Source organism: Mycteria americana, assembly GCF_035582795.1.
Source record: "Mycteria americana isolate JAX WOST 10 ecotype Jacksonville Zoo and Gardens chromosome W unlocalized genomic scaffold, USCA_MyAme_1.0 Scaffold_33, whole genome shotgun sequence".
Classification (NCBI taxonomy): domain Eukaryota; kingdom Metazoa; phylum Chordata; class Aves; order Ciconiiformes; family Ciconiidae; genus Mycteria; species Mycteria americana.
Genome location: NW_027445439.1, coordinates 1031908 through 1056237, shown reverse-complemented (window position 1 = coordinate 1056237; position 24330 = coordinate 1031908). Strand labels below are relative to the sequence as shown.

The 24330-nt window shown below is 44.9% G+C and overlaps 1 protein-coding gene across 10 annotated transcripts in view; it reads right to left on the bottom strand.

Moving 5' to 3' along the window:
• Positions 1–24330, bottom strand: part of LOC142403077 (tyrosine-protein kinase Fer-like) — a 216656-nt gene that overhangs the window by 95587 nt on the left and 96739 nt on the right. For all 10 annotated transcript variants that reach the window (XM_075489217.1, XM_075489220.1, XM_075489218.1 and 7 more), the window contains one exon: positions 15313–15405. In XM_075489217.1, coding sequence (XP_075345332.1) covers positions 15313–15405 — 93 coding nt within the window. The remainder of the gene's footprint in view (positions 1–15312; positions 15406–24330) is intronic.

Below are 24330 nucleotides of genomic sequence, written 5' to 3'. Positions count from 1 at the left end.
GGAGCAGCCAGGTGGCAATGTGCTCCCCTGGATGACGGCTGAAATCTTTTCGCATATCTCGCAGCTCACTCAGGGATAGGGATCGGGTAGTTTCGGTCTCATTTACGAGTTCTTCCTCTTCCTCTCCCTGTGATGGCCCTGCTCCTTCATCTTCCCTTTCTAAACGAGCTGACTTTTGCTTCCAGGATTTCTTTTTATGTATAGGGGCGACTGATACTGACACGGGTTCATTCCCTGTTTGAACCGCAATGCTTGTAACAGAGTTGTTCGGTGCAGCTGCAGCCGCAGTGCCTGTCACAGGGGGAATCGGAACAGCCGCAGTGCCTGTCGCAGGGGGGCTGGAGCAGCCGGAGTGCCTGTCGCAGGGGAGGCTGGAGCAGCCGGAGTGCCTGTTGCAGGGGGGGCTGGAGCAGCCGGAGTGCCTGTTGTTTTGTCACCAGATCCTTGAGGGTTCTGAGTAGCGTTAAACAGGGCTCGGTAGGCATGGGCCAGACCCCAGCACATTGCAGTGATTTGTATCTCCTTAGAATTGCCAGAGTCACAGCATACTTCTTCCAAATATTCTACTAATTTTTCCGGATTCAGCACTTGTTCAGGGGTGAAGTTCCAAAACACTGGAGGTGCCCACTGCCCTAGGCATTTGCCCATGCTATCCCACACACCCTGCCACTCATAACTATCCAGCCTTGGGGCAGATCTCTGGATGATATTCTTAAATTGCTTACTAACCCTGGACAAGATCGAAACAATATTCCCAAACAATACCAATACAAGTATCTTAACTACCCAAGGTTGTTCAAAATACTGAAAAGTTACTGTAATGAAGGAGGAAGCATTGTAGAAGAAAGTAGTGAAGGTACAATTCTGCATTTCCTCCATAAAAAACCTCTCAGAGGAAGAAGTATAATTGCGAATTGTCTCCATAAGATGATACCCGACATACAGTAACGGTTTCAGTACAGCACTTAGATACCAAAATAAACACAAGGTCACTGTTTTAATAACAAATCTCACAGGCAAAACAGTACCAATTAATGCAGACCACAGCAAACTGCAAAAACCAACACCGATCTTTAACATGTACGGCAAAGAAATGAGCATGGTGCAGATCAGGTAAACCGATGCTAGGAACAAATGGATCAATATCATGTCCCACAACTACTAACAGATGTAAATTCCTTAATATGCTCTGGTTAATCTGTTATTATCTCAAACCCTTCGAGCCCCACGTTGGGCGCCAAAAAGGACTGTCGTGGTTTAGCCCCAGCCGGCAGCCAAGCACCACGCAGCCGCTCGCTCACTTCTCCCCCCCCGGTGGGATGGGGGAGAGAATCGAAAGAGCAAAAGTAAGAAAACTCGTGGGTTGAGATAATAACAGTTTAATAATTGGAACAAAATAATAGTAATAATAATAATTAATTATAATGAGAGGGAAAAAAACAATGAGAGAGAGAGAGAGAGGAACAAAACCCAAGGGAGGGGAAAAAAAAGGAAAATATATATAAAAAAAAAAATTACAACCGCTCACCACCCGCCGACCGACGCCCAGCCAGTCCCCGAGCAATGATCGCTACCCCCCGGCCAACTCCCCCCAGTTTATATACTGGGCATGACATCATATGGTATGGAATAGCCCTTTGGTCAGTTTGGATCAACTATCCTGGCTGTGCCCCCTCCCATTTCTTGGGCACCTGGCAGAGCATGGGGAGCTGAAGGGGGGGAAGAATCCTTGACCAATGTAAACACCGCTTAGCGACAGCCAAAACATCAGCGTGTTATCAATATTATTCTTATACTAAAATCCAAAGCACAGCACTATACCAGCTACTAGAAAGAAAATTAACTCTATCCCAGCTGAAACCAGGACATTTAGCCTGGAGAAAAGGAGGCTGAGGGGAGACCTTATCGCTCTCTACAACTACCTGAAAGGAGGTTGTAGTGAGGTGGGGGTCGGTCTCTTCTCCCAGGTAACTAGTGATAGGACGAGAGGAAATGGCCTCAAGTTGCACCGGGGGAGGTTTATACTGGATATTAGGAAATTTTACTTCACTGAAAGGGTTATCAAGCATTGGAACAGGCTGCCCAGGGAAGTGGTTGAGTCTCCATCCCTGGAGGTATTTAAAAGACGTTTGGATGAGGTGCTTAGGGACATGGTATAGTGGTGGTCTTGGTATTTGTAGGTTTACGGTTGGACTTGATGATCTTAAAGGTCTTTTCCAACCTATACAATTCTGTGATTCTGTGATATTAATTTTAAACAAGCTTACATTGTTTAAGAAAACACTTAGAAAAACATATTTTTTTCGATGACTACTTCAGATTTATTTGTTATGGCTAGACTGAGAAGCCCTTACTTAGGCTGTATGTCATTCAAAATCATTAATGCCAGAGCTCATACAAATTCTCACTGCCAGAGTGATAAATCTCCGAATAAAATAATAGACTCCATATTGCATCATGAGTTGAACACATCTGAACATGTCCCAGAAAAGCCTGTTGAACTGCATTTTAGATAACAGAATGAAAACTGAATCCTCAATAAAGCCCTATGAAACAGATACAAATGAAACCTACAACTCTGAATGAACCTCAGCTACTGATCTACCCAGATGAAACAACGTTTTTCTTCTTCATATCATCAAGAATGATATAATATTTCTGCCATATAGGATTGGGAAAGAGAACAGAAACATCCCACTGATGTACGCAAGAGAAAAATTTGACACAATGTAACTCTGGGCAGACTAGAGGCCACCTGCACATTTAAGGTCTCCCTGAGGTTCAGGTTAAGATGACCTATCTAACAAAAAATAACACTAGGAAGAACTTCAAACTCTCAGAGAAGGAACAAGTAGACCCCAGAAAGGAAGCCTACACAGGACTTCAGAGGGTTGTGATCAGTGGCACAAAGTTCAGTTGGAGGCAAGTCACTAGTGGTGTACCCCAGGGATCGATACTGAGGCCAATACTGTTTAACCTCTTCATTAGTGACCTGTACACTGGGACAGAGTACACCCTCAGCAAGTTTGTAAACAATGCAAAGCTGGGAGGAGTGGCTGATACACCAGATGGTTGTGATGCCATTCAGAGGGACCTTGACAGGCTGGAGAAATGGACAGAGAAGAATCTCATGCAGTTCAACAAGGAGAAGTGCAAAGTCCTGCACCTGGGGAGGAATAACCCCAGGCACCAGTACAGGCTGGGGGCCATCCAGCTGGAAAGCAGCTCTGCAGAGAAGGACCTTCCCCCCAAGGAGAGGGTCCTGGTGGACACCAAGCTGACCACGAGCCAGTAATGCACCCTTGCAGCAATGAAGGCCAACAGCCTCCTGGCCTGGATTAGGAAGAGCATTACCAGCAGGTCGAGGGAGTTGATCCTTCCTCTCTACCCAGCACTGTTGAGGCTGCACCTGGAGTCCTGTGTCCAGTTCTGGGCTCCCAAGTACAAGAGAGACATGGACATACTGGAGAGAGTCCAGCGAAGGGCCACAAAGACGATTAAGGATTGGAGCATCTTTCATATGAGAAGTGGCTGAGAGCTGTGACAGTTTAGCCTAGAGAAGAGAAGGCTCAGTGGGGGACCTTATCACTGTGTATAAATACCTGATGGGAGGGAATGAAGAAGAGCTCTTCTCAGTAGTGCCCGCTGACAGGACAAGAGGCAATGGGCACAAATTAAAACACATGAAATTCCATCTGAACACAAGAAAACACTTTTTTAATGTGAGGGTGGTCAAATACTGGAACAGCTTGCCAGAGAGGTTGTAGAAGCTCCATCTATGGAAATACTCAAAACCCGACTGGACATGGTCCTCAGCAACCTGCTCTAGATGACCCTTACTGAGCAGGGGGGTTGGACTAGATGATCTCAAGAGGTCCCTTCCAATGTCAACAATTCTGTAATTCTGTATAAAAAATGCCTTCAAGTCTGGGGGTTCCTAGCTTTCTTTCTAAGTTATATCTCAAAAGGGCTAATTTAGTCCACAATCCTGATGGAAAACTGGAGAATATATTTAAGAGTCTGACAGAGACTCATAATCTCAGACATTGACATTGGGATCTAGAGCCTTGGGTGTCTATTGTATCAGGGATATTTTTAGACATGAGATCTGAGACCAACACTATAACCAATAGACCCATCACTAGAAAGAGTGAGTATGCTCTATTACAGATTCAGAGAGAAGTGGGACTGTGAAAGAAATAATAACAGCTTGAACAAAAAGTACCCAGTCAGAGTTTTTAGGATAGAAAAAGGATGTACTCCGGCGTAATGCATTTATTAACATAATGAAGTACTAAAAGATCAGAATATTGTTCAGCCAAGATGTCAGTCCTATTTTTCAATTTCATCAACAGTTAAATACTTCTCAGACTGGAGCTGTCTACCATTGTTAAAGTTAAATGACACAAAGCTATTCTCTTTCAGAAATTCCTAAAACAAAAATAATCTTTCAAAATGTTATAAAAGGTGTGACCGGTACCTCCTGCTCTTGACCCCTGGTAATAGCGTCATCATCATTCTGCCAAGGATCCGAAACAAACCTGTCTGTCCCCTTAGTGTTGGGTGAAAAAAGGTTATTTATTTTGTTAAGGGATATTAGGAGTAGTCGCCTCCTCCAGCATCCCCATCCCAGGACTTCCTCCTGCCCGGCCACTGAAGCCCAGTCCAGTGAGCCCAGTGACATGGGGTCTCTGCCCAGGCTGAGGGACGTGGCTGCTAATTTTCCATTTGCAGGTTCAACCAGTAGCGAAGCTGAGCATGTATACCAGACACACACACACACACACAGAGGACACTGACACAGCCAGTTACACAGGCTGCCACAGACAAGGTGCTGCCTTCAACAGCACCTACATATAGGACTTGCATAAAACATAAGTATAGGCAGCCAAGTTCCCTTCCTCCTCTTCAGCTGGTAGAGATAGAAGGTCACTAGTGAAGGCACACACACAGCACTCTCTAGATTCACAAGCCCACACATATTCATGGATCCCCCGAGTATCATGTCCGATACCACTGCCTGGATCCCAGGCCCTCTTACCCACTCCACAGGTCTACTTGCCAGCTAGTCCAGCTCAATGCTTGTTAGCAGACACATGCACTCACACACTCATCCCACAGGCACTCTACACTCGTAAGTCCCCCTGAGTATACCAGCACGGACCCTTGCCCGCCTGATATCCCTGCCCAGACCCAGGGCCTCCTACTTGCCGGCTAGTCCAGCTTGCAGTTTGCTAGCAAATTCCCCATGCACACTCCCCTACACACCAGGTTTGGAGAAGATACAGACACTTGGACACCCCGTCCTCCCAGCAGCCGGCACCAAGCGTGTGGGCTGTGACCTGCTGTCCTGCTCCAGCTGCTGGCACTGAGCCCCTCACTTGCCTCACTCATGCCAGTCCCTTCCAGTAGCTGGTTTTTGGGACATACATTATTCTCACCCCAGTGGCTGGAGGCAAGAGACCCCCGCTCGCTCCAGTAGCTGACACTACAGGTCAGGGGCACCTACACCCCTGGTCTGACTCTAGTAGCTGGCACCAAATCCACTCACACTGGTCCCTTCAGTAGCTGGCATTCCAGGCACAAAGTCTGTAGGACCCTACCTAGATCGAGAGAGCTATGGCCCCTACAACTACTGATGCTAGGACCCTCACTTGCTCCAGTAGCTGACACCACAGGCCAGGGGAGCCTACTCTCCCCCGCCCCTGACTCCAGCAGCTGGCACCAAATCCATTCATGCAGCACACAGTAGCTGGTGCTTAGTCCTTGCAGCACACACACACACACACACACACGAGACAGAGACTGATAGTTAAGAAAATATTTAATAAGAAGATATAAGAAGATAAGATAGACTGCGGTGATCAGGTGCAGGGCTCAGCCAGACAAGCGTACTGACTGGCCCTGTTCTACCTGCCACCAGCCCCTTTGATAGTCTTTTCTGTCTACCCTCTTCTTTGTTCATCCCTGCTCCCCCTTCCCCTGCACACTGCCTCATCAGTTGGCATAGCTCCACCTACCCCATAGAAAGAATGCTATGGGCACAAAATTAGTTTACAATTCCCACCTATTTTCTTAGCAAGTTTGAACAGTAAGCTGCTTGAAATTACTAACTAGCTATCTGAAAGAAAAAGTTTACATTCTAGGCCTCAATGTTTTACAATTTCACTGATTAAAAGATCTTTTGCCCATTTTTATGTACACACTCACAGGAGCATTTTCAAATAAGTGACTGAACAGCTTACATGGAGAAAATTTTTTCTAAGATTTTGCTGTTATTTTAATCTTCCAGTCAAATTAACAATTAACATAAAATCATACAAAAGGAGAAGAACTCACACTGAAGAATTTCTACTTTGACCCCCAATCCTTTTTTCCCTTTTCTTTTTTCTTTAAAAATTTCCATTTTTTCCCACACTTTGCTCATGAGATAGTTCTCTTTCTGTGGGGAGGGAAATGCCCTCATATACTTCTTCATGCTCTTCATGTACCCATTAGTGTCTTTTTTGCTTATTATTAATCTCCTTTCCTCTCCCTACTGCACAATCCACTGAAAAAGCAGTTTTTCTCCAACAACAGTAAATTAAGCAGTCTCAAGCTGCTTTTTCAAAGCCTTTTTCAAAGCTGCTGCTTTTTTGAGTGAAAAACTGAGCAGAGTATTGTATTATTATTTCTAACTTTAAAAAGAGAGAATATTCTTGCACTCACACTGTCAATGAAAAGACAATAATAATGGAAATTATATGCTAATAACTAATAGGTTACTTAATGCTTTATTTTCATATATATTCTGAACTCAGACTTTGTGTACTTTATTTTTCACCTTTAAACAAAGAAAACATTTTTTCAAGACTTTTTTTTCCCCTCCCCATGTAAAAGAGAGGCACAGACATGGATTAGAAAGTAAAGCAACACATTTTAGTTGATATTTTGAGACATTTCCCTATGGAGTATCTCTCAACCCTGCCACTAGGCTCAGTGAAAACTGATTCATTCCCAAATTTTATTGGGTTTGCGTGGCAAGGTTTTGGTAGGGGGGGGCTACAGAGGTGGCTTCTGTGAGAAGATGCTAGAAGCTTCCCCTATGTCCAATGGAGGTCCACGGTGGAGCAGATATCCACCTGCAGCCTGTGGAGGACCCCATGCCAGAGCAGGTGGATGCACCTGAAGGAGGCTGTGACCCCTTGGAGAGCCCACGCTGGAGCAGGCTCCTGGCAGGACCTGTGTCCCCATGAGAAAGGAGCCCACGCTGGAGCAGGTTTGCTGGAAGGACTTGTGACCCTGTGGGGGACCCATGCTAGAGCAGTCTGTTCCTGAAGGACTGCAACCCATGGAAAGGACCCATGCTGGAGCAGTTCTTGAAGAACTGCAGCCCGTGAGAAGGACTCCTGTTGGAGAAGTTCATGGAGGACTGTCTCCTGTGGGAGGGACCTCATGCCGGAGCAGGGGAAGAGTGTAAGGAGGAAGGAGCGGCAGAGACAACATGTGATGAACTGACTGCAACCACCTCTACCCGTACCCCTGCGCTGCTCGGGGGGCAGAAGGTAGAGAAATCAGGAGTGAAGTTGAGCCCAGGAAGAAGGGAGGGGTGGGGGGAAGGTTTTTTAGGATTTGGTTTTATTTCTCAATACCCTTCTCTGATATGATTGGTAATAAATTCATTTCCCTGAGTCAAGTCTGTTTTGCCCATGACAGTAATTGCTGAGTGATCTCCCTGTCCTTATCTTGACCCATGAGCATTTTGTTATATTTTCTCTCCCCTGTCCAGCTGAGGAGGGGGAGTGATAGAGCGGCTTGGTGGGCACCTGGCGTCCAGCCAAGGTCAACCCACTACACACATATACCATATGAAATCAAAATCAGCTTCACTGAAGAAATGAAAAGTCTTGAATATTCCATCCAAAACCAACCCTATAAAAGTAAAAATGCACAGACCTGAAAATTATAACATAAAAGCAATCATATTGGGAAAAAAAACCCCCTCTCTTAGAAAGAACATCCCTCTGTACTAAGATCATCATTATTAAACATAAAAAAATTAAAATGTTTAAAATAAAGGAAATCGTGCATGCAGTTATCCCATAAACAGTAACAGATGGCTGTGACAGGCTGAAATCCATCATTGGCAAAAACCAGACTAATTATATCTGAAGGGGAAAAGTTGATATTCAAGATGCAATTCATTCAGACTCTTCATTCAGTTCATGCATAGCACAGTATCAGAAGTACATGAAAGTTGTCCCTCTTTTTGTTTTCTCTCCTCAGCTGATTAAACTTACATCTCTTGCTGTTATAGATAACTGACTTGTATTTTGTCTGATAAAAGCCACCTGAATCCTTAACCTCACTGTATTTTCTGCAAAACTGTATTTTTTCCTATATTATCTTTTACCTTCTTATTCTGATAACCTGTAAATCATTTAAGTACTAACACATAATTAACAATGAACCTCATCTTTGCTAAACTCCTGTTTGCTTGAGGAACTACAGGGTTTCTCTGTTACTTTCTTTAGGTGACACTAAAAAAAAAATTAGTTTTCTCTAATTAAACATTAAATTAATTAAACTTCTCTCACCAATTAATTATGGGACAACATTTTTGGAATAATGCTACATTTAAACCAAGATATGGTTTCCCATTAAAATTTTCAATATATTTAAAATGTATAATATGAAACCAGGTAGCTAACATTGGTTTTATTTAGACTACATTCTATAAAAGAATCAGTACTGGTCCTTTTTCTACTCTGCTTCTAGATGCTATTTTGCATTGCTCTATTTAAAACAAACAAACAAACAAACAAATTGTTTTATGTATATTTTTTTAATAATACACCTTCCAGAATCAAGTTGTATACTTTGTTGATGTATATTAAGTTTGAAGTACCAGTTTATACATTTAGCAATCAATCAGCACCGTTATGTAATTATCAACAGGAAAAACCTGAGCAGCTAACCACATTAAGAGATAAGTACTAATTTATGAAGCAAATTTTATCTGTATATGCATGGTTAGCTTTTATAATACACAAGAAATCACCAAATCACAACACACAAAAACAAAACAAAAACCTGATTGGTTTATATACTCTGACTTTGAAGCTCATTTAAATAAAAGCTAATCTAGAGTATACTCGTTAATTAGATTTGACTTTCTGCCTCAAATGACCCAATTCTGATCCCATTTCTCCCAAACATATTCCAAAGCTTCAGTATTCCCACCTACCATATATTTATACCCAGGTTTACACCAACTTCAATGGAGTTAATAGGGATATGAATTGGCATGAAAATCAGAATGAAGCACAGAAATTCTTTATTTAAAGTGACATTTTAATGAAAACTGATGACAATTTTGACAGACTTCCTCTGTTTTCATCCTAAATTTTTTATCTTGATCCTCTTGTTTAAAATTTGTTCTCTCTCTCCCATTTTTTGTCTGAAGTGGTTTTGGATAGATTTTTTTTACATTTTTTACATTTTTAAAAAAAAAAACAAGTTTTTTAATGCATCGAAACAGAAAGTTGAAGGCTATGTCTCACCTACACAAAGAAGAGGTAATAGAAACATAAATTCTAATATGCTTTTATTATAAAAGAATGTTGCATTTTACACCAATTAGAAGTTTTATAATACAAAGATAATGATAATTTGGAAATTCCATTTCTCACTAGGGATATTTTAATATTTTAGCAGGGTATTTCCCATAACATTTTAAATATGTCAAACAAGTTTCACAATTTTCATGAGAAAAGTGTTCCTGTCCTAATTTTATCGCATTATCATGTTTATTATTCCACTTCTCTATCACTATATACAATTTTCCTATACATACACTATATATATGTACGTATGTGCATATATGCTTATGCAACTGTAATCTCTTCCACACATCTTAGATATTGTTTAGCTAAAATACATTTTACTGGGTCCTTGGATGTAATATAAGAGTGACCAATAAAATAGAAGGCCTATTCATTCTAAGTCTTTCTCAAAAATGCTATTTTGATCTAATATTTCAGGTGACAAGATCACAACTAAAGGGCAGTTTTAAGAATTCTGCTCAGCTTCAATTGTTCGTTTGTTTGTTTGTTTGTTTTGATGGGGTTGGGACAATCACCTGTTCCACTTCAGGAAAACACAGCCAAGTTTTCAGGAGGAAGGTTTTCAAGTAATATCTGGCCTCCACCCTAAGTATGTAAGCAAGTATTTTAACTAGTCTTTCAAGCCTGTACATGAAAACAAATGAGCAAATAGGAGTAATACAAAACAGCTTTTTTTTTCCTTTTCTCATTTTGTTTCATAAACTTTTTTTCATATTTGGCAAACAAGAAACTTTCTCCATCCATTGGGGAACCTAAACAAAAGCCAACTAGAAGTAAGAGATACTCAATGACCATTTTCAGTGGGGACTGAAACAAGATGTGCAATATCTAATTATATAAATAGCACCAGTTCTTGAGGCTAGTATTGGGTTTACATGACAAAGCTTTGGTAGCAGGGGGACTGCAGGGGTGACCTCTTTGAGAAGAGACCAGGGACTGCCCTGTGATGGCCAGAGCCAGTTTCAGCTGGCTCCAAAACAGACCCACCACTAGCCAAAGCTGAGACAGAGATGCTGGTGGCACCTCTGTGATAATATATTTAATGAAGGGTAAAAAACGCTATGCAGCAGCTATGAGAGAGAGGAGTGAGAAAAAATGTGAGATAAACAACCCTGCAGACACCAAGGTCAGTGAAGAAGGAAGGGGAAGAGATGCTTCAGGCACCGGAGCAGAGATTCCCCTACAGCCCATGGTGAAGACCATGGTGAAGCAGGTTGTCCCCTTGCAGCCCATGGAGGTCCATGGTGGAGCAAATATCCACACTGCAGCCTGAGAAGGACCCCATGCCAGAGCAGGTCAATATGCCCTGAAGGAAACTGCAGCCTGTGGAGAGGAGCCCACGCAGGAGCAGGTTTTCTGGCAGGAACTGTGGCCTGTGGGGGACCTACGCTGGAGCAGTCTGTTCCTGAAGGACTGTACCCCGTGGAAAGGACCCATGTTGGAGCAGTTCATGAAGAATTGTATCCAATGGGAGGGACCCCACACTGGAGCAGGGGAAAAGTGTGAGGAGGGGACGATGTTGCAGAAACAAAGTGTTATGAAGTGACTGCAACCCCCATTTCCCATCCCCTCTGTGCTGCTCAGGGTGGGAGGAGGTAGAAGGGTGAGGAATGAAGGAATGAAGTTCAGCCTGGAAAGAAGAGGGGAACGGGGAGAAGGGTGGGAAGGTGGGAGGGAAGGTGTTTTTAGAATTGTCTTTGTTTTTTACCATCCAACTCTATTTTTAATTGGCATTCTGCTGGTTTTGGCTGGGATAGAGTTAATTTTCTTCATAGAAGCTAGTATGGGGCTATGTTTTTGATTTGTGCTGGAAACAGTGTTGATAATACAGGAATGTTTTAGTTACTGCTGAGCAGTGCTTACACAGAGTCAAGGCCTTTCCTGCTTCTCACCCCACCCCACCAGCAAGTAGGCTGGGGGTGCACAGGAAGTTGGGAGGGGACACAGCTGGGACAGCTGACCCCAACTGACCAAAGGGCTATTCCATACCATATGACGTCATGCTCAGCATATAAAGCTGGGAAGGAAGAAGGAAGGGGGGGATGTTCGAAGTGATGGCGTTTGTCTTCCCAAGGGTGACAGTGTGCTTCCCCCGCCCCCGACCTTTATCTCCTGCAACCCTGCTTAGCTGATAATCACCAGTGGCGATTGTAATGGATGCATCTGGTCACAATGGCTGCATCAGCTCAAAGTGCATTCAGGAGACAGATAACAACACAATAGCCTAGGGCTATTGTGCAATGCACCCACCCAAGAAACTAAAACCTGTGGTCGGCATGCAAATATGACTATGGGTCAATCATCTTATCCCCCATAAATAGTGAGCAGCCCAAGAGCCCTTTGAGCTCTCCTGCACGGCAGCGGGCTGCACGCCAGGATCTCCCCTTGAGCAGGGGACGCCTCTCAAGGTTACTCCTCGAGGTTGAGAGATTCCTTGCTGCAACAGATCCTCGGTAAGTGACTAATAGCATGCTAAACTGAAATCTTAGCTAAGTGATATAAAGGATTGATTGCGCACATATAATCCTTTAGATATAAACTGTTGACCAAGTCTGGGACTAGGACTGGATCTAGCTGCACCTAGACTCCTCTCTGAGAAGGAGTTTAGAAAGCAAGGGGATCCTTTTCCGAACCTCATGACTCAACGGGAGGGTCTCCCTGACAGTCCTGTCTGACCCTGTCCTCTATGCAGTAAATAGTCAAGTGTACCTCGCCATTGAATCTTGTTAAAACACTGTTGCATTGAACTTTGTTAACTCCCTATTCTGTATCAATAAACTATATTTTTACTTCTCTCTTGTGAGTGAAGTGCACCCTCACTCCATCCGCGACACCAAGTCACCATTATACGTGATGAAGCCCTGCTTTCCTGGAGATGGCCGAACACCTGCCTGCCCATGGGAAGTAGTGAATGAATTCCTTGCTTTGCTTTGCTTGCGCATGCGGCTTTTGCTTTCCCTATTAAACTGTCTTTATCTCAACCCTCGAGTTTTCTCACTTTTACTCTTCTGATTCTCTCCCCCATTCTACTGGAGGGGGAGTGAGCGAGTGGCTATGTGGTGCTTAGTTGCCGACTGGGGTTAAACCACGACAGTCCTTTTTGGTGCCCAACGTGGGATTCGGAGGGTTCGAGATAACGACAGATTTGATTGGAATGTGCTAGACCGAATTTATAGCTGTTATTGCTGTTTAGCTATTAATCAGCAGGCTTCTGTGCTTGCCATGGGGCTTGCTTTCCTTACTGTTTATTAGAGTCTAGGGCTCGTTAGTGGCTGCTTTTTGCCTTCGCTGCTTGCTGTACTGCTGTACTGCTTATCACCTTACTCTGCTGTGCCTGGGAACAGTTTGATAACAGCAATGGCCATGCGCCTGGGCTGGCAGATGGCCAGGGCATCGCTGTTGTTTCTGTGCTGCTGTACTGGACAGGCTGGAACTCCGGTGTGAACTCGAGTCGAAGGGACTGTGACCTGTGGATGAGTCCACGTGGGAGCAGGACACCCCAAAGCGTCTGTGGCCGTGGATAAGTCCACACTGGAGCAGGTACATCTCGAAGCGTCTGTGGCCGTGGGGTTATGTCTGTGCCACAGCAGGTATACCTCTGAAGGGATTGTTTCCGAAGGATAAATCCATGCTGGAGAAGGTACACCTCGATGTCGGAGTGGGAGACGGACCCGGAGTAACGATGAATCTCAATATGAGTATGGTCGTTCTCGTTTATTCAGATTACTTAACAGGTTTATATAGAAGCTAAGCAAAGCACGCGCTAACAGCGACTATTCTATTGGATAACTATACTTGTCCACGCGCTTAAAACAATTATATGATTGGTACAATTTGCCGTTCACGCACTGTTCACAAAGGGGGGTTTATCAGCACTTTCCCAGGCTTAGTCCCGCTTATCTTGCTTTACCAAGTACTCCTTCTGCTGTTCTCAAGGGAATTTCACCTTGATCTCTGGCTCCCAGGCCCCATCAAAGGCTGGATTGCTCACATCAATTAAGCTGTGTCCTTTTTCACTTAACCATTCTTCCACACCTCGAAGCATCTGTGGCTATGGATAAGTCCATGTTGCAGCAGGTACACTTTGAAGCATCAGTGGCTGTGCATGAGGTCATGCTGGAGCACCTCAAAGCGTGTGGCCATGGATAAGCCCAGGACAGAGCAGGTACTCCCCTGGAGGGACTGCAGCCATGGGTAAGGCGATGTTGGAGCAGGTTTACTCCTGAAGGGACTGTGGCTGTGGGTAAGGCCACACCAGAGCAGGTCTCTCTCTGAAGGCATTGTGGCCCATGGAGAAGGCCACGCTGGAACAGGTGCACCTCAAAGCAACTGTGGCTGTGGATAAGTCTATGTCGCAGCAGGTATATCCCTGGAGAGACTGTGGCTCAGAGATAAGGCTCCACTTGGAGCAGGTACACCCCTAAGGGACTGCAGTCTAGGGATAAGACCAAGCCGGAGCAGGGGCAAGGGGAGGAGCTCATTGCAATGTTAAACCCGATGGTCTGGTCCAAAGGGACCAGGAGTGGAGATTGTAATGGAAATACCTTTAAATTGTTGTAACGCATGATTTGAGTTGCATGTTATGGGAATTACTACAGCCGGAACCACCTGAACCAATGGAGGACAAGCCTTACAAGAAGCAGTGCAAGTGCAGCAGCGACCTGACCTGAGCTGGCTTTGGTGCCCAATAACTCCACACAACACACCACCTCTCCTGTCCTGAGTGACCACCATAAGAGATGGAGCCCAAAGTCATGGACTAAATGAACTCAATGGACATTTTGTGGACATTTGTGGACATTTTACAGACATTTTACAAGGGTGGTCCATAGACTAAGGGAATGATATCTGTGTATTTTATTAAAGGATGGGAATGGGGGTGGTGGTTAATGAGAATGTATTGGATAGTGTGGTACCTGAGAATGACGTAAATGGTATGGAATAAGGGTGGAGAATGTGCCCATGAGTTTTCTCACTTTTACCCTTCCGATTCTCTTCCCCATCCCACCGGGGGGAACTGAGCGAGTGGCTGTGTGGTGCTTAGGTTCCGGATGGGATTAAATGATGACAGGCATCAAATTAAATTAATCTTCCCCAAGCCAAGTCTTTTTTGCCCAGCTGGTAAGCAATCTTCCTGTCTCTATCTCAACCCACGAGTTTTTTAATCTTATTTTTTCCCCCTGTTCTGTTGAGGAGGTGGGGGTGAGAGAACAACTTAGTGGGCATCTGGCAGCCGGCCAAGGTTAGCCCACCACAAGTAGTAGTAGTAATGGTGGTGGTAGTAGTAGTAGTAGTAATAATAATAATAATTTTTTATATGATGGTGCCTCTATAATAAATATAGGAAATATAATTGTTGCAATGATGGGTAAAACATGCCTGACCATCTAACCTACTGCAGAATATCATAATATACAGCATTACTAGTAAATCTACCACACAGGAAATGGTAATCTTTCAAGTATAGCACCAATCTGGGAGCAGCAAAGAATGTACAAATTCTTTTTTCTGAAGTGCGATAAAAGTTGTTCTGACATACTGTTATGTCACAATATTATCGTATCCACCGATCAGTCGGAACTGTGCTTTTTATAATGTCATTTTAAACTATTTTTTTCCTGTGTAAATAGAAATGTGTGATACTTCAGTAAAAAATCCTACTTAAGCTGTAAAAATAAGAGAATTCTAAGTTGTTGATACTACTTACCGATGATGAGCCCAATATGGATTTTGGAGATCTTATAATTCCGGCTATGGAGTGACGTATAGTGTCCAACTTTGAGATTTTGTCCTTCTTGTCCTAGGAGAAAAAGTAATATCTCCAGTAAAACCAAGCAAATCAATATGGATTTACCTTGCATTAATTACTGTCGTGGTTTAGCCCCAGCCGGCAACTAAGCACCACGCAGTCGCTCGCTCACTCCCCCTCGGTGGGATGGGGGAGAGAATCGGAAGAGCAAAAGTAAGAAAACTTGAAGGTTGAGATAAAAACAGTTTAATAGGTAAAGCAAAAGCCACGCACACAAGCAAAGCAAAGTAAGGAATTAATTCACTACTTCCCATGGTCAGGCAGGTGTTCAGCCATCTCCAGGAAAGCAGGGCTCCAGCACGCGTAACGGTTACTTGGGAAGACAAACGCCATCACTCCAAATGTCCCCCCTTCCTTCTTCTTCCCCAGCTTTATATACTGAGCATGACGTCATGTGGTATGGAATAGCCCTTTGGTCAGTTTGGATCAACTATCCTGGCTGTGTCCCCTCCCAGCTTCTTCTGCACCTGGCAGAGCACGGGAAGCTGAAAAGTCCTTGACTAGTACAGCAGCAACTAAAACATCTCTGTATTATCAACACTGTCTTCAGCACAAATCCAAAACATAGCCCCATACCAGCCGCTACGAAGAAAATTAACTCTGTCTCAGCTGAAACCAGGACAATTACGTGCATTAATAATTGAATTACTGGAGGACATGGAATGTAGACTCATGGATTTTGTTTGAATAAAAGATAGGGACTGATGTTCTACTGATACAAACCAGCAAGCTTGTGTCAACATCAGTGGGATTATGCTAATGTATACCAATTGAAGAGCTGAAAGATTCTGTGATTCCTTAAATATTTAGTGCAATTATTTTAAATATCATTATTGTTAACTAGAAGAGATCTGAAATTCTTTTGCATGCTAAAGACAGAGGACCTAATTCTCAGCTGTCCTGAAATACCTATTTTTTTAAAAGGGTATTGGTTTGACACCATATAATAAAACCATACATAACAAAACCCATACATACATACTTGCATTATCCTTACTTAATTTGTTTTCTTCTTTTATTAATCTGATCTTCTCTAATAATACGCTACTTGCAAATATTAATAACAATCAGTGCGAGTAATAGGATCCATTTGTTTTCTGGCACTACAGTAAACCACAGGGGCAGCCACCACTATCTGGATTTTAAATCCTTTAAGAACAGAGCTATTCACTAAAACTGGAACACCAAATCAGCCTTTAACCATCCATAATTCAGCACAAGTAAATGGAAAGTCCAAAGTGTTTATAACTTGACTTAGTCTAAGGACTGTTTATTTCCTAATATCTGATTCATTGTCAGCTCTCAAAATTTAGTATCAAAGAATCTTTCAATAATACAGAAATGTATTTTTAACACTGAAAAACATTACTTTCTCATAACTTCACCCTCAGACACAGATGAGGTATTTTAATGAATATTTGCAAAATAATTAAACCTGAAGCAGAGAGACCACACATTAAAAATCCCATTCTAATTAGCTATGGGTTAATTAAGTTGTAAGAAACTGAAAATGGAAACAGAATAAGTCTGTTTTGTAGTGTAACAAAAAAAGATTGCTTCAAAGTTTTGAACATACACCCTTGAATGAAGAAACTGAAAATCTGATAATGTAATAAATGCAGTTTCAGTTTATTCCAAGAATTCTGAATGAGCAAGAAAATCTATTAAATCTTTATACAGAATAAAGCATTGTTTGAAAATAACTCCCATATATAATTTAGTTTACAGTATATAGGTTAAACATTGTCTTAGTAAAATAAATTTACTTGTTTAGCAGCAAAATTCTGAAATATTCCATAATTTGTATGTCATGAAAAGAGAGTATGAAAAAGAACATTCATATAGGAATAGAAAAAAGGCTAAAAGGAATTTACTAGCCACTTGAAATTAACACTGATCCATACAATTTTTATTCTTTTTATCAGACTCAAGTAATATTGCATGTCAACTACTTTTCTTACAGTAAAACACTGTCCTGAGTCGACTGGCAAATTGATATTTATTTTTTAAGTATTGATGAATTAAACTGACTACTTAAAAAAAAATCATGAACAAAGGCGACAATACAGTGCCTGTTTTTGCTTGCATGCCTATCAGGCTTGGAATGATCAATTCATTCAACACATCTTTTCACAAGTGAGCCACAGGATTTAACTGTGACTAAATGTCTGATTCTTACATGACAGGAAAAAATAAGTTACCAAAATATGCATGAATTCCATTGTGTTGTGTTTCCACCCCTGGGGTAGTCGATTCCATGTGTATTGGACACCCCTCCACGTGAAAGCAAACTGTGGCCTGCACTCTGCTGCCGAAGGAATTGAGAAAAACGCATTGGCAATATCAGTTGTGGCATAGCACTTGGCTGCCTTTGACTCCAGTTCATATGGAATTCTAGCATTTTCAGTATGGCTGCACTCAGCAGTGGCATGACTTGGTTCAGGCCACGGCACTCCACTGTTAACCTCCAGCCCCTGTAAACTGGATGTCATCTGGATCTTTGGAGACCTGGTTGTTGTCCAGGTCACTGTAGATGACTTCCAGCACAGCTACTTCTATCAGATATTAGATACATTCCTCCATTGTATTCCACTTCCCTCGGTAATTTACAAGATCATCCTTGAAGGGATATATCACCTTCACACTCGACAGGAGCTGCTTGCAGAGGCTGCAGATTCTCACCTCTTTTCTGCTTTCTTTGTCAATTCCCCAGTTCCTAGTGAGGGATCCCAGCTGCTGGGCTTCCTTACCTTCTAACTCCTGACTGTTGACCCCATTATCTGTCGTGGTTTAACCCCAGCCAGCAGCTAAGCACCATGCAGCCGCTCGCTCACTCCCCCCCTGGTGGGATGGGGGAGAGAATCGGAAGAGCAAAAGTAAGAAAACTCGAGGGCTGAGATAAAAACAGTTTAATAGGTAAAGCAAAAGCTGCACACGCAAGCGAAGCAAAGCAAGGAATTCATTCACTCCTTCCCATGGGCAGGCAGGTGTTCAGCCATCTCCAGGAAAGCAGGGCTCCATCATGCGTAATGGTTACTTGGGAAGACAAACGCCATCACTCCAAAAGTCCCCCTTCCTTCTTCTTCCCCAGCTTTATATACTGAGCATGACGTCATGTGGTATGGAATAGCCCTTTGGTCAGTTTGGATCAACTATCCTGGCTGTGTCCCCTCCCAGCTTCTTCTGCAACAGGCAGAGCATGGGAAGCTGAAAAGTCCTTGACTAGTACAGCAACAACTAAAACATCTCTGTATTATCAACACTGTCTTCAGCACAAATCCAAAACATAGCCCCATACCAGCCACTATAAAGAAAATTAACTCTATCTCAACTGAAACCAGGACACTATCCCAGCATCGGAGCAGCCAGGCAGCAATCTGCTCACCTGGCTGGTGGCTGCAATCTTTCCGCAAATCTCAAAATTTGCCTAGGGTCAAGGACCAGGTAGTTTCTGCCTCTTGGGTGATTTCTCTTGCTTCCTCCTCCCGTTTCCTTGTCAAAGGACCAGCTTCCTGATCAGACCCTTACTCCTCCTCCTCCCTTACTAATCGATGGTATGGACCCATTGATCGCTCTGTCCAGTGTTTCTTTTTGACTCCTGGGGCAATTACTATAGCTGGGGTTTGGGTCCCTATCTCATCCATGGCGTCCTCAGATGTGTTTTGAGTCCCTGGCTCAACCATGGTGTCCTCAGAGGTGGTTTCAGTCCCTGTCTCAATCACACTCCTTTGATGGTACTGAAGAGAGAGGCTCAATAGGCACAGGCCAAGCCCCAATAAAGTGCTAGGAGCTGCTGGGTTTCATGGGGTAGGAAAGGCACCCTTACATCAAGTGGTTCACCAAATCAACATGAGATTACATGCCCTAGGCACCTGCCCAAATCCTTCCACACACCCTGCCACCCAGGGATCAACCACCTCGGGGCATGTTTCCTTGTCACCTCATAAACAAGTTCAAAGAATCACAGAATGGTTGAGGCTGGAAGGGACCTCGGGATGCCATCTATTCCAACTCCCCTGCTCAAGCAGGGCCACCTAAAGATGGTTGCCCAGGACCATTTCCAGACAGCTTTGGAATCTCTCCAAGGAGGAAGACTCCACAACCTCTCTGGGCAACCTGTTCCAGTGCTCAGGCACCCTCACAGTGAAAAAGTTTCCTGATGTTCAGACAGAACCTCCTGTGTTTCCATTTGTGCCCATTGCCTCTTGTTCTATCACTGGGCACCACTGAAAAGAGCCTGGCTCCATCCTCTTTTCATCCTCCCTTCAGGTATTTATATACATTGATGAGATCCCCCAAGCCTTCTGTTCTCCAGGCTAAACAGTCCCAGCTCTCTCAGCCTTTCCTCACAGGAAAGATGCTCCAGTCCCTTAATCATCTTCGTGGCTCTGCAATGGACTCTCCAGTATGTCCATGTCTCTCTTGTACTGGATAGCCCAGAACTGGACACAGGACTCCAGGTGTGGCCTCAGCAGTGCTGAGTAGAGGGGTAGGATCACCTCCCTCGACCTGCTGGCAGTACTTTGCCTAATTCAGCCCAGGAAACCATTAGCCTTCATTGCTGCAAGGGCCATTGCTGCCTCATGTTCAACTTGGTGTCCACCAGGACCCCCAGGTCCTTTTCTGCCACACTGCTTTCCAGCTGGGTGGCCCTCAGCATATACGCATGGGGTTGTTCCTCCCCAGGCACAGGACTTTGCCCTTCCCCTTGTAGAACTGCATGAGGTTCCTGTCAGCCCATTTTTCCAGTCTGTCCAGGTCGCTCTGGATGGTAGCATAACCCTCTGGCATATCGGCCACTCCTCCCACTTTTGTGTCATCAGCAAACTTGCTGAGGGTACACTCTGCCCATCATCCAGACCATTAATGAAGATGTTGAACAGGACTGGACCCAGTATTGACCCCTGGGGTACACCACTAGTTACTGGCCTCCAACTAGACTTTGTGCTACTGATCACCACACTTTGGACATGGCCGTTCAGCCCATTTTCAGTCCATCTCACTATCTGCTTATCTAGCCCATACCTCATCAGCTTCTCTATGAGAATTCAACCTTGGCTGGATGCCAGGTGTCCACCAAGCCACTCTATCACTCCCCTTCCTCAGCTGGACAGGGGAGAGAAAATATAACGAAAGGCTTGTGGGTCAAGATAAGGACAGGGACATCACCAATTACCGTCACAGGCAAAACAGACTCAACTCAGGGAAATAAATTTAATTTATTGCCTTCCCCCCACTCCTCCCTTCTTCCCGGGCTCAACTTCACTCCCGAATTTTCTACCTTCTCCCACTGAGAGGCACAGGGGGAACAGGGAATGGGGGTTGCAGTCAGTTCAATACATGTTGTCTCTGCCGCTCCTTCCTGCTCACACTCTTCCCCTGCTCCAGCGTGGGGTCCCACCCACGGAAGACAGTCCTCCACGAACTTCTCCAGTATGGGTCCTTTCCATGGGGTGCATGGAACAGACTGCTCCAGCATAGGTCCCCCACAGGCCACAGTTCCTGCCAGAAAACCTGCTCCTGCGTGGGCTCCTCTCCACAGGCTGCAGTTTCCTTCAGGGCATATTGACCTGCTCTGGCATGGGGTCCTTCTCAGGCTGCAGTGTGGATATTTGCTCCATCATGGTCCTCCATGGGCTGCAGGGGGACAACCTGCTTCACCATGGTCTTCACCATGGGCTGTAGGGGAATCTCTGCTCCGGTGCCTGAAGCATCTCTTCCCCTTCCTTCTTCACTGACCTTGGTGTCTGCAGGGTTGTTTATCTCACATTTTTTCTCACTCCTCTCTCTCATAGCTGCTGCATAGCTTTTTTTACCCTTTATTAAATATGTTATCCTGCCCTTCTTGAATATAGGAGGGACACTTGCTTTCCTCCAGTCCTCGGGCACTTCTCCCAATAGCCATGATCAATCAAAGATTATCGAGAGTGGCCTTGCAATGACATTTGCCAGCTCCCTCAGCACTCGTGGGTGCATCCCATCAGGGCCCATGGACTTACGTATGTCCAGTTTGCTTAAGTATTCCCTGACCTGAGCCTCTTCCACCAAGGGTACATCTTCCTTGCTCCAGCCTTTCCCCCTTGTCTCTGGGACCTGGGATTCCTGAAGGCTGGTCTTGCTAGTAAAGACCAAGGTGAAGAAGGCATTCAGTACCTCAGCCTTTTCCATTTTCTATGTAACCAGGTCCTCTGTCTCGTTCAGCAATGATCCCACATTTTCCCTAGTCTTCCTTTTGTCACCTATGTACTTAGTGAAGCTCTTCTTGTTGTCTTTGACATCCCTGGCCAGATTCAAGTCCAGGTGGGCTTTGGCTTTCCTAACCTCAGCCCTGGATGCTTGGACAACATCTTTGTATTCTTCCCAGGTTACCTGTCCTTGCTTCCACCCTCTGCAGGCTTCCTTTTTGTGCTTGAGTTTGGCCAGGAGCTACTTTTTCATCCATGCAGGCCTCCTGGCATTTTTGCCTGAGTTCCTGCTCATTGAGATGGATCCCTCTTGAGCTTGAAGGAGGTGATCCTTGAATATCAAACAGCTTTCTTGGGCCTCTCTTCCCTCCAGGGCCTTATCCCTCGGGACTCTTCCAAGCAGATCTTTGAAGAGGCTGAAGTCTGCTCTCCTGAAGTCCAGGGTTGCAATCTTGCTTTTTGCCCTGCTCCCTCCCCTCAGGATCCTGAACTCCACCATCTCATGGTCACTGCAGCCAAGGCTGCCTTCGACCTTCACACCCCCAGTGAGCCCATCCTTGTTGGTGAATATGAGGTCCAGCAGAGCACCTCTTCTCATTGGCTCCTCTATCACTCGGAGGAGGAAGTTATCATCTATGCACTCCAGGAACCTCCTGGATTTCTTATGTCCTGCTGTGTTGTTCCTCCAGCAGATATCGGGGTGTTTGAAGTCCCCCATGAGGACCAGGGCCTGATAATGTGAGGCTGCTCCTAGCTGTCTGTAGAGGGCCTCATCCGCTTGTTCTTCCTGGTCAGGTGGCCTATAGCAGACATCCACTATAATGCCACCCTTACCTGTTTTCTCTTTAATCCTAACCCATAAGCTCTCTGTCAGCTCCTCATCCATCCCCAGGCAGAGCTCCTTGCATTCCAGCTGTTCTCTCACATAAAGGGCAACTCCCCCTCCTCATCTTCCCAGCCTGTTCTTCCTGAAGAGCCTGTACACATCCATTGCAACACTCCAGTCAGGGGAGCCATCCCATCACATCTCTGTGATCCCAACAAGATCATAGCCCTGCAACTGCACACAGATCTCTAACTCCTCATGTTTATTCCCCATGCTGCATGCATTAGTGTACAGGCACTTCAGAGAGGCTCCCCAGCATGTTGAGTTCCTGGAGAGAGTTTGGGGGATTTCTCCATAATGGTACCTCATAGGCAAGGTGCCTTGTTTCCTCTTACACCATGATGAAACCAGGTTCCACAAACCCACAAAAAGCCAACAGTCTTAGATACCAGGATCAAACACCTTACATAAGGATGTGCAAGAACCTCAGGAGCCTGTGCAACAAAACTATGCACATCAGTCCCAGAGGAGAAAAGGGAGGTGTAATCCCTTGTTCTCTCCACAAGATAGCCCAGCCAGCACAGGAATGGCATCAGTTCCAGGGCCAAGCACATGCTCATTGTTTTTATCAAACTGTTCCCAGGCACAGCAAAATAGAGAGATAAGCAGCACAGCAAATGGCAAGAGCTAAAAGCAGCCACTAACAAGCCCTAGACTCTATTATACAGTAAAGCAAGCAAGCTCTGTGACCTGCACAAAAGCCTGCCAATTAACAACTACAACAGGTATAGCACACTCAGATCAAAACTGTCGTTATCTTGAGCCCCACACTGGATGCCAAAAAAGGCTGTAGTGGGTTGACCCCATCTGGCTGCCAGACACACACCCTGCCTCTTGTCCGCTCTACTCTCCTACGGGATGGGGAGAAAACAGAAGGAAGGTGAGAAGACCCATGAATCTAGATAACGACAGTTTAATAGGGAATGCAAAAGCTGCATGCAGCAGCAAAGCAAAAAGAGGAATTCATCCACTACTTCCCATTGGCAGGCCTGGAAAACAGGGCCTCAGCACACGTAATGGTTGCTTTGGAAGACAAACGCCATAACCACGAACGTCCCCCCTTCCTCCTCCTTTCCCTGAGCTTTTACTGCTGACCATGATGTTATATGATATGGAATATCCCTTTGGTCAGTTGGGGTCAGCTGTTTTGGCTATGTCCCCTCCCAACCTTTTGCCCACCCCCCGCCTACTGACTTTGGGGGGGGGGGAGAGAGAGAGAAAGTGATGGCACTGTGCAAGCCCAGTTCAGCAGTAGCCAAAACACTGGTGTGTTATTGTGAGAGACTGAAAGGGTTAATGTCTCAAACATTGTGGCGATTTGAGGCGCGGTTTGCATGGCGACAGCAGGTCGGCGAGCATGGGGTGGGGGAGAGCAAGAGCGGGATGTGGAGAGCGCATCGGAGGATGCGCGGTTCCAGGTTCTGCCAAACCTGACCATGTATGGCCAGCGGTCACACAGAGTTTATCTGAGGAAGGGGCTTGCAACCGCCCCAGAGACCCCTCACGACCACCCCCCTCCCCCAGCGCCTGCGCAGAAGATTGAGAACTTTCTAGAACAATAACCATGTAAGTCCTGAAGGGGCGTACCTGGAGGCGGGGATTAGCCAATAAAAGGCTTGGCCCCCCCCAGGGAAGCGCGCGCACGCCCACCACTGGAGGATTGCCACGTCTGTCATCGTCATCGCGGGATCCAAGGGTGGTGATACTTTTGCTTTCTCTTTTCCTCCTCTCTTCTTCTTTCCTTTTCTTGCTTCTCTTTTCCTCTGCTTTTCCAATATATATATGCAAGTTTGGGATCGGGAAGCCCGGAAAATAGCTCCATTGCCAAATCGCCTTTGTTCGTTC